At 34.0% G+C, this 14,449-nt stretch overlaps 5 protein-coding genes across 7 annotated transcripts; 3 read left to right on the plus strand and 2 right to left on the minus strand.

The window, feature by feature from the left end:
* Positions 1-743: 743 nt before the first annotated feature.
* Positions 744-2,550, plus strand: LOC18014193. Of its 3 annotated transcripts, none has more exons than XM_006418547.2 (3): positions 744-1,132; positions 1,852-2,006; positions 2,186-2,521. In XM_006418547.2, the coding sequence occupies exons 1-3, from the start codon at positions 1,040-1,042 to the stop codon at positions 2,331-2,333; spliced, it is 396 nt and encodes a 131-aa protein (XP_006418610.1). In that variant the 5' UTR covers positions 744-1,039; the 3' UTR covers positions 2,334-2,521. The 3 variants fall into 3 exon arrangements, with proteins under 3 accessions (XP_006418610.1, XP_024009636.1, XP_024009635.1); XM_024153868.1 differs by having other exon boundaries at positions 747-1,132; positions 2,131-2,550; XM_024153867.1 differs by having other exon boundaries at positions 747-1,132; positions 2,194-2,511.
* A 1,259-nt stretch (positions 2,551-3,809) lies between these two features.
* On the plus strand, positions 3,810-5,800 carry LOC18014194 (protein DETOXIFICATION 1). Its single transcript, XM_006418550.2, has 6 exons — positions 3,810-4,067; positions 4,148-4,692; positions 4,792-4,878; positions 4,965-5,021; positions 5,098-5,542; positions 5,645-5,800. The coding sequence occupies exons 1-6, from the start codon at positions 3,822-3,824 to the stop codon at positions 5,693-5,695; spliced, it is 1,431 nt and encodes a 476-aa protein (XP_006418613.1). The 5' UTR covers positions 3,810-3,821; the 3' UTR covers positions 5,696-5,800.
* LOC18014192 lies at positions 5,675-6,964 on the minus strand. Its single transcript, XM_006418548.2, has 5 exons — positions 6,692-6,964; positions 6,534-6,597; positions 6,250-6,452; positions 6,080-6,152; positions 5,675-5,999 (listed from the first exon to the last, which is right to left on the minus strand). Exons 1-5 carry the CDS (start codon positions 6,791-6,793, stop codon positions 5,845-5,847), a joined length of 597 nt encoding a protein of 198 aa, XP_006418611.1. The 5' UTR covers positions 6,794-6,964; the 3' UTR covers positions 5,675-5,844.
* A 2,798-nt stretch (positions 6,965-9,762) lies between these two features.
* Positions 9,763-11,788, plus strand: LOC18014195 (60S ribosomal protein L5-1). Its single transcript, XM_006418551.2, has 7 exons — positions 9,763-9,853; positions 10,254-10,323; positions 10,415-10,633; positions 10,731-10,810; positions 10,889-11,005; positions 11,097-11,401; positions 11,491-11,788. The coding sequence occupies exons 1-7, from the start codon at positions 9,851-9,853 to the stop codon at positions 11,600-11,602; spliced, it is 906 nt and encodes a 301-aa protein (XP_006418614.1). The 5' UTR covers positions 9,763-9,850; the 3' UTR covers positions 11,603-11,788.
* A 308-nt stretch (positions 11,789-12,096) lies between these two features.
* On the minus strand, positions 12,097-14,288 carry LOC18014204 (GPN-loop GTPase 3). Its single transcript, XM_006418552.2, has 10 exons — positions 14,246-14,288; positions 13,732-13,834; positions 13,507-13,615; positions 13,333-13,414; positions 13,092-13,177; positions 12,897-13,000; positions 12,658-12,788; positions 12,463-12,556; positions 12,321-12,376; positions 12,097-12,230 (listed from the first exon to the last, which is right to left on the minus strand). The coding sequence occupies exons 2-10, from the start codon at positions 13,774-13,776 to the stop codon at positions 12,125-12,127; spliced, it is 813 nt and encodes a 270-aa protein (XP_006418615.1). The 5' UTR covers positions 13,777-13,834; positions 14,246-14,288; the 3' UTR covers positions 12,097-12,124.
* Between the last annotated feature and the right edge of the window lie 161 nt (positions 14,289-14,449).

The raw sequence follows: 14,449 nt of genomic DNA on the forward strand, positions 1-14,449 counted from the left end.
ATCACTGAATGTAATGTTATATCAAATTTATAGTTAATCTATTTTATGAATAGTAAGTACTTATCAAAATTATGAAAAATAAAGAGAATTTTAAATTTAATAATATAATAATATAATAATATAAAAAATTGTTTTTAGTGTGAGATTTGGTGTTGTGGTTGGAGATGAAAAAAAATACTATTCACTTTTATACCAAATTTTACACTATTCATGACACCAAATTTGATGATATGGTTGGAGATGGCCTAAGAGCTCGGATAATGATATGCAACCCACATTTCTCCGGTAGAAATTGATATCAGTTGTTGTTGTTGTGGTATTGTTCATACTTTCAAACAAGTCAAAACGAAATTTGCTACCCCTGCTCCTATTTATTAACTTATATAACCTCGGGCAGCATGCTTGTTGTGACTGTATGGTTTGGCTTTGTTGTTTAGCGAGTTGCCTCGTTGGTAAGGAACGTGATTCCCAAGTCACCAAGTGGATTATCATGTATTTCTTTTTCATGTTTTACAGTAATATGCGTAGACATGTCAACCAGCCCGAAACACAATGAAGTTCGTGTAAATTTGAGCACGGTCTGAATCTGATCTGAACCGAAATAAATGCCGAGCTTAGACCATCATTATCGACGTATATAGCTGGGTTTCTTAGATTTTTTTATTATTAAATTTTATGAAAGTTGAGCCATTTTTGTTAGAAACGTTTTTTATTTGACAACCAGAAGAAACGTTTTTTGTGCCAAGTGTCGAGCCAATACAGGCTAAAAATGTTGGGGAAAAATGTAAATCGTTTTTTTCTGGGTTTTTTTCTTCCCCCGACAAAATTCTTCTCTTGATTTCTCCTTGTTTTCTCGTCCTCCATGATCGACTCTTCCGGAATCGATCTCCGTCGCAAGGGAATCTCTGAGTCGTCCATCTCAGCCCAGTCGAATCGCTGAGTGTCTCATCGGAGATGTATACTTCATCTTACCCGATTAGTGATGGTGAAACTTCTTGCTTGGTGAGATGTTGAAATTGACGCTGGTGATCTTCCAGCCATGGCCGCCGCCGTAGAAATTGACGCTGAGATTCAGCAGCAGCTTACCAACGAGGTTAAGCTCTTCAACCGTTGGAGCTTTGATGATGTTTCGGTAATTTCCCCATCGATTCATTCTCTTTTTTTTTTTCTTACATTAAGTTTATTTGTCTGCAACTGTTTGGTTCTCTTCAGTCTCTCCTTCTGTTCTAGCCAATCTGCCCACTTTCAATCTGTCTGGGATCTTATCGTTGCCATCCTCAAACTAATTCATTAGATTTAGTTGTAATCTAGTCTTGTCTAATGGGTTCTTTCTCGTTGAATTGTGATAGGCATTGAAATTATTGGTCTCTTGTGATATGATAGTTACATTAGCTTCATTTTGTGAGTTAGGCCTCAACTTTCTTACGTACATCAAACTAACTCCTGGAAATTGATAGTATATCATTGTTTCTGATGTTCCCGTTTTGTATCCTGCCTGAGAAAGTGTTCTCTTTTTGTTAGCTTCTCACTTGCTTCCACACTCCCATAATCGGTTTATCCTTACGTAGTAAACTGGATTTCATTCTCTTAATCATCGTTTCAATGGAAATTGTTCTATTGCATTTGATGAGACATTGATCCAAATACATTTTAGTTGGTGTATGAATGAGTGAAGATGAACATTTGGAGCCAAATTGTATGGATTCTGGTTTTTTTTTTCCTTATCATAATTGGGTAACAAAGATTCTTGGTTTCTGGGTGTGATTCCTCTTGAAGTGAAGTTTGAGATGATAAAGAAACTAAAGCTTCTATCTTTTTTTGTTTTGCTCTTTTCATTTCTTGTTTTGAAAGGCGATGAGATTTGGTGATCTTCTTCATGGGCAACGGAAGTATCTGATCTCATACGCGAGACCGTTGGATCTGTTGAATCAGTGTTGCCTGCTGATTTATTGTGGAGAGAACCTCTGTTCGACCAGCTCATTGTCAATTTATACCAACCAGATAAGGTATAATACTTTCACGTAAACACTTGTTCACTTCTTTATTAGAAGAACCAATTGATCTTGATAAAGTTTCTAGGAGTAGTTTAAAGGTTACAAAATATGTAAAAACTGGATGATCTTTTAACAGGAGATAATGCAAAAGCTAGAAGAAACCAATAGAGTAACAGCTTGTTATGGTTTAGTCCTGCAGAAAAGAAAGAAGATGAAGATGTGGATGTTTTGTTGAGCCCAGGGTGTCTCATTCTCATGTCTGGAGATGCTCAGTATCGAGAAGAAAGTGATCAGAAACGAAGAATCTGCATCACCTTGAGAAAGCTATGTCAAGCTTAAATCTGGACTAGCTAATTTTAGTCATCTTTTTGTATATGTGATTAACTACTAATTTTAGTCATCTTTTTTTTATGTAATTAATTATCTTAAATAAAACATCTTTATTAAATTTTTTTAAGAAACTCAAATTAGTTTCTACCAATGCATCATACAACATATTAGGTTTCTTAATAAGGATTTGTAACCCAAATTTATTAATAAAAAATTGCTTAGAAACTCAATATAAGTTTCTCCGATAATGATGCTCTTATATTTTCAAGTCTGGTCAGCTCCAAATAGGGCTACATGTCATTCCAGGCTTTTAGGGCTTTTCGAAGTTTATATAACTCTTAAATTTGATTTTAATCATTTTATTGTTGTACAATCTATGTGTCATAAAAAAAAAATCAATCTACCATTTTTGTTGTTGTTATATTCGGATTTTTGCATTTAGAAAATTTCATACATGAAGCATAAAAAATACATTAGACTGTTAAAGCAACTTTCGAAAGGATGTTTCTATACAAGCTAGTGAATCAAAACTTGAACAATCATATATATGTTATATCAAATCTAATTTAATCTAAAAGCTAAAGTTTAAAACTAAATAAATGGTATAAAGTCCATACTAAATCAAACCTAAAATTAAAATATTAGATCTAGATAATATGTTGTTTGTTTGTTTCCTGCTGCAAGAGTTTGGGATTGCAACCAACGGCGAATCTAAAAAAGAAATTAGTTGGGGGATTATTTTATAAACAGGGAAAAAAATTTTGTTGGGGGCAACTTTTTATTTTTTACCACAAAATTAAAAAAAAAATTTACATAAATTATTTTAAAAAAAATAAAAAAATAGTAGAGGGCATGTGACCCCGTTTGGTATTAGCTACATCTGCCCCTGATTGCGACTAAGCCATGTTCGTTTACCTATAGTATTGGCTAGGCCATAGGTAATGATATGCATATAAAAAATTTAGACGCTGAAAATTCAGTGTTTCAAAGAATCTTGTTGCGATCAGTTCCACAACCAGCCGCAGGTTGCCAAACAAACAATAACCACTTGTGTGACTGCACAATAGTGGCAGACAAACGAAGAAACCCAAAAGCTATGTTAGTGTATTTAACTCTTCATTACCAGGAAACTCTACATTTAGAAATCCTTTAACAAATCCTATAATTGAATCAAAATAATTTAGAAATATTTAATTTAGGCTGGGTCCGGGCTTTAGCTAAAATGTCTTAACTATGCGCTATTCGTGGAGATACTAAATCATTTTTGTATTCCGGTTTACTAATTTTGGTGTGAGTAATTTTTTTTCTACAACTGTTCATAATTTCTTTCACAATAAAATGCTTGTACTCGATCTAAAAGGCATGTAAATTCAATATTATATTCCGACGATGTAGAAAAAGAAAAGTCTTTATTGACATTGGTTTCTTCTATCTATTATATATATTCCATTTTATCTTGAAATCAAAGGCAAAGCCTTCAACACTAGGAAGACGACAATGGAAGAGCCATTTCTTCAAAGAGGCGAGGAGTTAATCTCCGGTACAACGACATGGCAAAGAAGCCAGCTCACCGTCGAGCTGAAGAAAGTTTGCCTCTTGGCCGCTCCTATGGCCACCGTGACCATTTCTCAATACCTTTTGCCTGTCATCTCAATCATGGTCGCCGGCCACAACGGCGAGCTCCAGCTCTCCGGCGTCGCTCTTGCCACCTCCTTCACAAATGTATCCGGTTTCAGCATTATGGTAAGTAATTATGCTATTACTCACTCCTTTTCAATTCAAGAATCCAATCGTGACTCAAATCTTGAAAACGCTTTGTGCAGTGGGGGTTAGTGGGTGCTTTGGAGACTCTTTGTGGCCAAGCTTATGGAGCCAAACAATACGAAAAAATCGGAACCTACACATACGCAGCAATCGCCTCCAACATCCCAATTTGTTTCCTAATATCAATTCTATGGATTTACATCGACAAGCTTTTAATCTTTCTCGGACAAGACCCTGACATCTCCAGAGTAGCAGACTCCTACGCCTTTTGGCTCATACCGGCTTTGTTCGGCCAAGCGGTTGCCATACCACTAAACCGGTTTCTGATGACACAAGGGTTGGTTCTTCCTCTGCTCTACGCTGCCGTGGCCACCCTTTTATTCTACATCCCGGTTTGCTGGACTTTGGTTTCCGTGTTTGGTCTGGGAAGCAATGGAGCTGCTTTGGCTATTAGTATGTCTTTCTGGTTTTATGCGTTGATACTTGCATGCTATGTGAGATTCTCCAGCTCTTGTGAGAAGACTCGCGGCTTTGTATCCGATGATTTCGTGTCTTGTGTCAAACAGTTCTTCCATTACGGAGTCCCATCAGCAGCAATGTTGTGGTAAGTCAAACTTAAGTTTCTTGTTGGTCAAGCTACATACATTAATGCTTCATCTTATCCTCGCTTGTATTTTTTTTTTCATATTTTTAACCTTTATAGCCTAGAATGGTGGCTATTTGAGCTACTCATACTCTGCTCAGGACTTCTTCCCAACCCGAAACTCGAGACCTCTGTTCTTTCAATATGGTAAGTAAAATCGACACATACACTTACACCTCTACCTTTTCTTTTCTCTTTATTGACAAGTATAGATCCTATTTCTTTCATGTTAGTCTTACAACTGAAACTTTGCACTATGTAATTGCAAATGGAGTCGCGGCGGCTGTGAGGTAAGATCTCAATTCTTAATCCAAAGGAGCCTTTAAATTCCTTCCTCAACATTAGTCATTAATTGGTTTCTTGCAGCACACGCGTGTCAAACAACCTGGGAGCTGAGAATCTTCAAGTCGCTAGGTTATCAGTAATGGCAGGGCTTTGTCTCTGGCTGATAGAGTCTATTTGCTTTAGCACACTTCTCTTCACCTGCAGGAACATAATAGGCTACGCATTCAACAACAGCAAAGAAGTTGTGGACTATGTCGCGGACCTATCTCCTTTGCTCTGTCTTTCTTTTATCCTCGACGGATTTACTGCAGTCCTCAATGGTGTTGCTAGGGGAAGTGGTTGGCAACACATTGGAGCTTGGAACAACGTGGTGGCTTATTATCTCGTTGGAGCTCCGGTTGGAGTTTACTTAGCTTTCAGTTGGGGATTCAACGGAAAAGGACTATGGTGCGGTGTTGTGGTTGGATCCGCTGTCCAAGCCACTATACTAGCTATTGTCACAGGTTCTATGAATTGGAAAGAACAGGTTAGATACTTGAAATAGAAGATTATTCATTTCAGCTTGTCACAATTTCACATTTTTATTTTCATTTTATGCTTTGAAGTAATTGAAACCAATGATTTGCAGGCTGAGAAGGCGAGGAAGAGAATAGTCTCAAGTGAAAATAGATTAGCATAAATGAAGGGCTTTTCTTTAATTTTGGTATACAAATGTAATTGTTTTATTATAAACAAATGAATAAGAAAACCTCATGAGTGGATGATCAGTCCAAATTTCTTAGGTATCATTCAAGGTTCCGACTCATTTCCGATGTGAGATTCTTAACATCATTGGTTCCAAACCGGAATAATCCCTTGTGCAGCGAGGCGCTTCTCGACCCAGAACACAACGTGGTTCGCAGTTGGTTTCCTCTCATCGACCAGAAATGGCTCTACTGTGCTTGGACCTGACCCGTATGAGGAAATTGAAAACCCCTTTGCTCCTGCTTTGCAAAACACAAACAAAGACACAATTTGTGACATTGAACTTTGCAGTATCAAAGTATCTGAAGCAAATGATTACCTGTGAGGTTTCCAGTGGGGAAGAAGGCCCAGAAGGAATATTGAATACCTTTCTTCAAGAAATAACCCTCCAGCTATAATCAAACAAGTTAAATTAGAAATGAATCAATGATGATGATGATGATGATGATGATGAATAATTGGCACATAATTTAGTTTAGAATCAAGAACCTTATCGTCTTGGAAAGATAATTCAAGGTCAGAGATATCATCTTGAGCTTCAAGAATTGCTTTTAATGGAGGAATTACGTCTTCATCCATCATCTCTCTTAGCGGTTTCACCACTGCTGCTTTCGCAGCTGCGGGTTTCGGTTTCTTTGCCGGAACCTCCACTGTTGAGTCTTTTTCTTCTTTGTCTTTCTTCTCGGTAGCAACTATGAGAGAACAAGAATGTTACTTTCTTGTGTTTGTTGATGTTTTCAAGAAACCAACAAACATTCTGTTTTATAGATTACCAGCAGAAGTAGAAGATTCTTGCACGGCACAACGCAACTGGTTATCCTTTTTGTTACCTGGTGGCTGCAAGAAGAGAGACAAATTCAAAATCTGAATCATACTGTATCGATTCAGATGAGATTACTAAATCCATGGAAATCAAAAAGACATTACAGACCAATGTTAATGGTGGAAACAGAGAAGAGGAAGAAAGAGTTGGTGTGGTTATAGAGATACGAGAGTTGGTGACTCCAAATGTTCCTCCAGCCATTGCTGCCATCTTCAGGAAATAAACAAAAACTGTTACAAGATTTGTTACTCTCGACTCTTAGATTCTCTCCATCTTCTTCATCCTCAAACTAAAACTTTAAAAAAAAATTTTAGTGGAGCAAAGCGAAAGAAAAGAAGTGGAAATAAGACAAATGTGAAAAAGGCAGAGCCTAAGAGTTGCCAACCACACACGCACAAAAAGGATATAACATATTATAATAACAAAACAAAGACTGCATAAAAACTTCCAGCAATTATTTTCATCCCAGAAGTTTTATATTTAACAACATTTATTTCTAGAACAACACATGCATCACCTTTTTAAACTTATGTAGAAAAATGCTAAAAGCTTATGTAGATAAACATAGGTTCATGACCATATATATGTTTTCTATATAATTAACATAGTAGTAATCTAATTAACAAAATTAAGTCAATAACCATTTGACTAAACATAATAACGAAAAAATACATGAAATTTTGATATTCTTTAAGGTTTCATAATCTTCTTTCCTCTAGTATTCAAACTAGAGCAATAGCAATATCTATCAATTTGAATTAAGTAAGTAATAAACTAAGGATTCAAAACTAGATAAGTATGAAAGAGAAATAAAAAAGCCCATTAAATAATACCTTTTTTTCAAATAACTACATAAAAATTGTCATTGGCCTCAAAACTGTGTTATCAATGAAGAATATTGTTCATCAATCACCTACTATTGACATTGTTTATCCAAAGTTGATAATATTATTGGTCATCAAAGAGTGTAATATTTGATACTTATTAGCGTATTAATAATAATATTTGATAATGTTAACAAAAATAGGTGATACTTGTTAATGTGCTAACAATATATAATATGTGATATTTGTAACAAGTTAATATAGTATGTTAACATATTAACAATAATATATGATACTTGTAACATGTCAGTAATAACATCTGATCTAATGTTATTTTTGTTACCATGCTATCAAGTATTGGATAGCAAGTTAACAAAAATTATTTATTATTATTAACAAATTAATAAATATCAAATATTTAACACATATTACTGTTACTATGCTAATATCAGAAATTATTTTTGGCATGCTAACAAGTATCAGATGAGATTTTAATAAGTATCAAACTGTATTTTAACATGTATTGTATATATTTGTTAATAATATTGTTAGAAAGCTTAACAAGTATTGGATATTATATATTCTAATGATGAATAGTATCGTCGACTTTGGATAGTATCGATGTGTCTAATATAAAGATAAGGGTCACGAAACACACCGTTATTTAATGTTTTTTTGTATTGAAATCCAATTTTATCAATTTTTTTGATCATTCCAAATTTATAGGATTTCTTAATTTTAACTACGAAACACAGCTTTTGAATAAATAAACGTGAGTTTTTGGTATATAATTTAATTTAGAGTTTAAATATTTATTTAATTCTCAAGGGTTTATAGCATTATTTTAATTATAGTTTACAAAAACACAGTTTTTATATATAAATATTGATTTTAATTTAAAATTTAATTATACGAGTCATAATTGCGAGATTCTCAGTTTTAAGTAAATACTAGATTTTAACCCCGTGTGGACGCACGGGAATGTTTTATTTTTTATTTATAATATAAGTTGCATTTATCTTTTTTGTTTAGATATCATTTGTTTTTGTTATTTATTTTTTTAAATCAAAAAAATGTTATCATATTTTAATTTTAAACAGTAAAATTTATATATTAGTAGAATAAGAATATACGTTAATTAAGTATACATTGATCTAATGTTAATTATAAATTTTGTTATTATGTGAATTTAAATTTACATATAAACAATCTTTAGATCTATAAATTTGCTAATCCATCTGTTTAGTTGTCTTAAATCATTTTTAATATTTTACATTTTTTGACAAACTAATCCGTATAAGATTATAATTATAATTGTATAACTCTATAAATATTTACTAATATAGAATATTTGGACCAATTGATTATGAAAAAATATAATAAGATATTTATTTACTATTTGTGCTATTAAAAATGTATGTATATATATATATATATAAACTGGCTAAGCTGTTAGTTTAATTGTCTCAAATCATCTTAATATCTTACATGTTTTAATAAATTAACTCATGGACCTTAAATATATATATATATATATAACTCTAATCAGCTCGATCATATTATTGTATAATATAAATATTTATTAATCTCAAATATTTGATATTTTAGACCGATTGTTTATGATAAAATATGAAAAAATATTTATTTATTATGCATTTTTATAAAAATATTATTTAAATTTAAAATTTTAAATTAAATCTTTCCTGTATTTAAGAAATTCTAAAGTATTAAAATTATTATCTAAATTTTCGTAATAAATTTAATTATAATTTTTTTGATTTTTTTGAATTTAAATTAAATTGAATGCAAATTTTTGTAACTAAATTTAATTAAATTTCTAATAATTTGAAATTTAAATTAAAGATGACCTAGATTTTAGGAAATCTAAAAATATCTAAATTAATAACTAATTTTTGGAAATTAAATATAAAAATAATATAAAATATTATAAAAAACATTTTGGGAGTGTTTGGATGCAAGCACTAAATGTGCTTCTGTTTTAATAGAATAGATTTATCTACATTTGCTTATCACGCAAATCCTAGTGTAGTGTTTGAAAATTTTTACAATTCAGAATATATTTAAAAAAAAATGTACATAAGTAGTATGTCGTTTAAATGATTTTATGATTTTATATCTTTCTTAAGAATTTTTTCTTCTTCCATCTCTCCCTCCAAAAAGAGATTCTCCTAAAATAAAGATGGAAGGGCAGAAGATCTAAATATAAAGCCTATGGGCCTTTTGGTATAAAGCGGACCAATCCAAATTGTTAAAACCATTTTCAGCCCAGATAAATCGTGGCCGTTGATTAGAAAGCCCAAGAAGGAGTCTTCTTCTAGGGTTTTTCTTATAAGTTCTCGCATTTAGGTCATTCCGCCTCTTGTCTTGTCTTCACTCCTCTCACACCAAAGCTTCGCTTACGCTTAGCAACAACAATCAAACAATGGTAAGCCCTAGCTTTTCGCTCCTCTCTTCTTCTTCGTTTTTCGCCGTAGATCGAATTAGTTCTCCATTTCATTTCCTGAAGAAATCTCCTGTGCTTTGTTTCTCCAGCGTTTCCTTAGTTTTTTTCATACATTTTTTGAAGCTATGGTAAGGAGAAACAATGAGCTTATGGCTATATTCGTCATGGGTTTTTATTATTCCATTTTTATTTAGGATTTGATTTCAAGTTCGGTGCTTTATCATTTAGAACTACAAAAAGAGTCACAGATGCGTTTAAATTGATATATTCTGCTAGATCTTTGTTACCTTCGGAAGAATAGTTATATCGTTAGATCTTAGGATTTAATTAGGGTTTTTGTTTTATGATAGACTAATAAAAATAAGACGATTTCTATTGATAGGTGTTTGTGAAGCCATCCAAGTCGAATGCTTACTTCAAGAGGTACCAAGTCAAGTTCAGGAGAAGGAGAGGTATTGATTCATCATTAGTTTCTTGCTTATGTTGTCTCTGCGCTCTTTGTTCAATGCGTTCTGAAAGTTAATTCTATTTTTTTTTTTGCAGACGGAAAGACTGATTACAGAGCTAGAATCCGTCTCATCAACCAGGACAAGAACAAGTACAACACACCAAAGTACCGTTTTGTTGTCCGTTTCACCAACAAAGACATTGTTGCACAAATCGTGTCTGCAAGCATAGCCGGTGACATTGTCAAGGCTTCTGCTTATGCACATGAGCTGCCTCATTATGGACTCACTGTTGGACTCACAAACTATGCTGCAGGTGTTGAATCAGACCTATGCTTTACTTTTCTGGTTTTAGATGGTTGATTCTATGTTTATGGTTTGCTAAAGAGTGTTGTTCTTTTGTGTATGATCAGCGTACTGTACTGGCCTTCTCTTGGCTCGCCGTGTTTTGAAGATGTTGGAAATGGATGCTGAGTATGAGGGCAACGTAGAGGTATGCTGTGAACTTTGTTTCATATCTCTGACTTAGGTTTTATTGCTGGTTTAATCTCAATCTTACCTTTATTATCAGGCCACTGGAGAGGACTTTTCTGTGGAACCAACTGAGTCAAGGAGACCATTCCGTGCTCTTCTTGATGTTGGACTTATCAGGACCACGACTGGAAACCGTGTTTTCGGTGCACTCAAGGTAGAAAGCTGTTCTTGTCAATTAATTGTGTTTTGTCATGAGCAAACAATGTGTTAGCGTGTTCTTATGATTTGTGTTGTGTTTTTCATAGGGAGCTTTGGACGGAGGACTTGATATCCCGCACAGTGACAAGAGATTTGCTGGATTCAACAAGGAAAGCAAACAACTTGATGCTGAGATCCACAGGAACTACATCTATGGTGGCCATGTCTCAAACTACATGAAGCTGTTGACAGAAGACGAGCCAGAGAAGTTCCAGACTCATTTCAGTCAGTACGTTAAGAAAGGAGTTGACGCTGAGAACATCGAGGAGCTGTACAAGAAGGTTCATGCAGCTATCCGTGCTGACCCCAACCCAAAGAAAACCGTCAAGGCTGCTCCAAAGGAACACAAGAGGTAAAAACCTATAATCACTTCATTTATCTTTTCTTGTAACGTTATTGTCATTAGTGTCTCATTGGGTTTTTTTTTTTTTTGACAAACAGGTACAACTTGAAGAAGTTGACCTACGAAGAAAGGAAGAACAAGTTGATCGAGAGAGTCAAGGCATTGAACGGAGCAGGTGGTGATGACGATGATGAGGACGACGAAGAGTAAATCACTGCAGTTTCTATTGCTTCATGCCTCTTGTAGCTTTTTACTTCTTGAGCTTAATGCCTCAAATTTTCTATTTTCAGACTAAAAACTCTGTTTTTGTCTTCACATTACTATTGCGTTCGAGGATTTTGGTTTTGAGGATACTTTTCCTTTTAAGAATTTATTATCTTTTTTCACATTATCTTATATTTGCCTGTTACTGTTTTCAATCTTAATGTCTAGTTTTATTCATTACTCTAAATTAGTCGATCATTATTGGCCACTGTTTGGTTTAATTTTATCAGTAAATCTGATATACGAGAATAGGATCGATCAAACCATTAATATACTCTTTTGTAAACAAAACCTCGAGTTTGCAAATATATCTTCATTATCAAAAGAATAGCATTCAATATCTGAAGTTCGAAAAGCAAAGAACAAATTCTAAGGATCAAACCCATAATCAAAAACTAGTTGTTGAAGCAACTACTAGTCTAATATTACTCTTCCTTCTCGCGCAAGTCATTTTCCAAGCAAGCTCTTCTAAAGCTCTGATTGATCCATATCTTCATCAAGGTCTTTTATCTTTACTTCAGAGTCTTCACCAAACTGAATGCACTTGTCGATTTCAGACAGTACATATTGAATGCTGCCCACAAAACATTTTTCAGCGTCATTTTTAGTTTGGTATCAAATGCTCAGGTAAGTAACTAAAGAAAGGAAATGATTTTGAGTTTACCTCTTCTCTTTTCTCAAATCAAGTGGCGTGAACCTCACCATACTGTACTCTTCCACCTAACACATTCAAAATGAAAGATTCATCATCCAAACTCGTTAATAAAAGTTCAATTGTACAATATAAAAAGTTACAAAACCCATACCAATTCAATTAAGGCTTTGTTCAGTTTTGCAAATTGAGGACCCATCCTATGGTTTAACTCAGACAGCAATGTGCGAGGCACCGGATCCAAGTATCTATATATGTCAAACCACACAAGGAAATCAAATTAGAAATTCCAGAGACAGGCACAAAACGTGGTAGGGTATTGGAAGAAGAACAGAGAAAGCAGATTCACCCTTCAATGCTGCTTTTATCCTTCAAGAGATCCATCTTCGAGAGGATGTTAACATGAGGCAGTTCAAGCTGGATCATTGCAGAAAGAGAAACCATACATCCGCTGATAAACTTGGTTACATCTGTTACAAACTGATCCAAAATATTCTCTTTTATGTCAAAAACACCTAATGGTTTTTGCTAAAAACTCAAATACGTCCATAATCAAAAGTAAGGGAAGAAAAAACATTTTTTGTAAACCTGTGAATCAAGCAAATAAACAGCACAAACACTGAAGTTCTTCTGCTTCAAATGCTCCACAAAGTTCTTGAGCACAGGTACATGTGTAAAAATCTCTATCTGGCCTATAATCACAACATGATTATGCAACTTAAACAATCATTGACCAAAGATGTAGAGAAACTCTTTAGGTTCTATAAGAGCTAGAAGAGTCACCTGGACAGTCAAAGACTAAGTAATCATCGTCTGCGAAGTTCTCCAATTCTTCATCTAACCAATTATATAGACTGTCCTCAAGGTAACTATGAATTATAAATTTAAGGTACTTCCAGCTTCCACTCAGTATATTTTGTGATAACACAAAAAAAGCACAATCACATAGTGCTAAAACGCAATTAAAGGCCTCATCTAGGCGTAAATAGTACTTTTTATCTTAAGGTTTTTAAAGAAAGGATACTCCATACAACGCATGAGACCATAATTGGGACCACACTTTAGCTCCTCCATAACATCCTCCACAGAGACAAGCTCTCGGATATCTACATCAAGACAAGAACCGGTGAAACAGAGAAAACGAAAGACAGACTCTGAAGAAGCAAAAGGCAATGAATTTGAGTGACAGAGAACTCACCCATTGCCACAGGATAACTAAAGACTTCAGCAGCGGGATCCAAGTTCACGATATGCATTGTTCGTCCGATAGTTTCACAATGTTGGTGTAAAGATGAGCAATAAGTTGACTGCTCCAACAACATAAAAACCATTTTAGTAAAAATTTGGATTATAACTTCAACTTGCATTCTTGTTTCCTTCAATTTCAATTGAAAGCAGAGATGATTTGAATTAAAGAACAAACCTTTCCGCAACCTGCAGGTCCGATTACGAGCTGTGCATAACCCATGATAGCAGCAACCTCTCTCACACAAACTCAAAAGGAATCGAGAGTGTTGAGGAAATTCCTAAATTATGCAATAATAGCATTAAAATCAAAATGTAAGAACTTTTAAAGACTACAACTATGAAAAGATCATTCCTTTTGCGTATCTGATTCTAAAGCAAAATCATTTTGTACCACAAACAAGAGTTAGGTTTTAGTTGCATGAATCCGTAAAGCTGATCAAACTATAACAGGGGACGAGACAATCTAAGCGAGGAATTACGAATATAAAAAACTCTAATCAACTTTTAGAGAACAAACAGAAATCTTAACGCTGAATGTATATGCAACAACGAATGCTAATGAGCTTTAAGAAAGCACACACATTCATTACCATAAGAAAAAAAATTTCTTTTTTGAATAAAAAGAAAAAAAAATTTCTTGCTCAAAAGGAAACAAAAACACAGACAGAAAGTAACAGAAAATCACAAACCCGTTGTCAAAAACTGAAATCCCGAGTCGACAGAGAAATAAAGATGCAAACTTTGTTGAGATCATAAAAGAAACTGCGAAGATCAAAATCTATTTTAATGTGGTAAAAGAAAACGAACAAGTTTTGGGAAAAATTAATTTTGGGAGCTTTCTATCATAAGAAATAAATTGGAGGGCCATTTATCAAAAAACAAAATTCATTTTT

The sequence above is a fragment of the Eutrema salsugineum genome, unplaced genomic scaffold (genome assembly GCF_000478725.1).
Source record: "Eutrema salsugineum unplaced genomic scaffold, Eutsalg1_0 scaffold_4, whole genome shotgun sequence".
In the NCBI taxonomy this organism is placed as follows: Eukaryota; Viridiplantae; Streptophyta; class Magnoliopsida; order Brassicales; family Brassicaceae; genus Eutrema; species Eutrema salsugineum.

Coding starts and splice junctions, on each gene's coding strand:
- LOC18014193 (XM_006418547.2), top strand. CDS start 1,040: ATGGCCGCCGCCGTAGAAATTGACGCTGAGATTCAGCAGCAGCTTACC. Junction 1,133..1,851: donor GGAGCTTTGATGATGTTTCG/GTAATTTCCCCA, acceptor TTGTTTTGAAAG/GCGATGAGATTTGGTGATCT. Junction 2,007..2,185: donor ATTTATACCAACCAGATAAG/GTATAATACTTT, acceptor GTTATGGTTTAG/TCCTGCAGAAAAGAAAGAAG.
- LOC18014194 (XM_006418550.2), top strand. CDS start 3,822: ATGGAAGAGCCATTTCTTCAAAGAGGCGAGGAGTTAATCTCCGGTACA. Junction 4,693..4,791: donor CCATCAGCAGCAATGTTGTG/GTAAGTCAAACT, acceptor TAACCTTTATAG/CCTAGAATGGTGGCTATTTG. Junction 4,879..4,964: donor ACCTCTGTTCTTTCAATATG/GTAAGTAAAATC, acceptor CTTTCATGTTAG/TCTTACAACTGAAACTTTGC.
- LOC18014192 (XM_006418548.2), bottom strand. CDS start 6,793: ATGGCAGCAATGGCTGGAGGAACATTTGGAGTCACCAACTCTCGTATC. Junction 6,598..6,691: donor TGTTTCCACCATTAACATTG/GTCTGTAATGTC, acceptor CTCTTCTTGCAG/CCACCAGGTAACAAAAAGGA. Junction 6,000..6,079: donor CCCCACTGGAAACCTCACAG/GTAATCATTTGC, acceptor TTTGCAAAGCAG/GAGCAAAGGGGTTTTCAATT.
- LOC18014195 (XM_006418551.2), top strand. Junction 10,324..10,414: donor CAAGTTCAGGAGAAGGAGAG/GTATTGATTCAT, acceptor TTTTTTTTGCAG/ACGGAAAGACTGATTACAGA. Junction 11,402..11,490: donor GCTCCAAAGGAACACAAGAG/GTAAAAACCTAT, acceptor TTTGACAAACAG/GTACAACTTGAAGAAGTTGA.
- LOC18014204 (XM_006418552.2), bottom strand. CDS start 13,776: ATGGGTTATGCACAGCTCGTAATCGGACCTGCAGGTTGCGGAAAG. Junction 12,557..12,657: donor GATAAAAGCAGCATTGAAGG/GTGAATCTGCTT, acceptor TGACATATATAG/ATACTTGGATCCGGTGCCTC. Junction 12,231..12,320: donor GATTTGAGAAAAGAGAAGAG/GTAAACTCAAAA, acceptor TTTTGTGGGCAG/CATTCAATATGTACTGTCTG.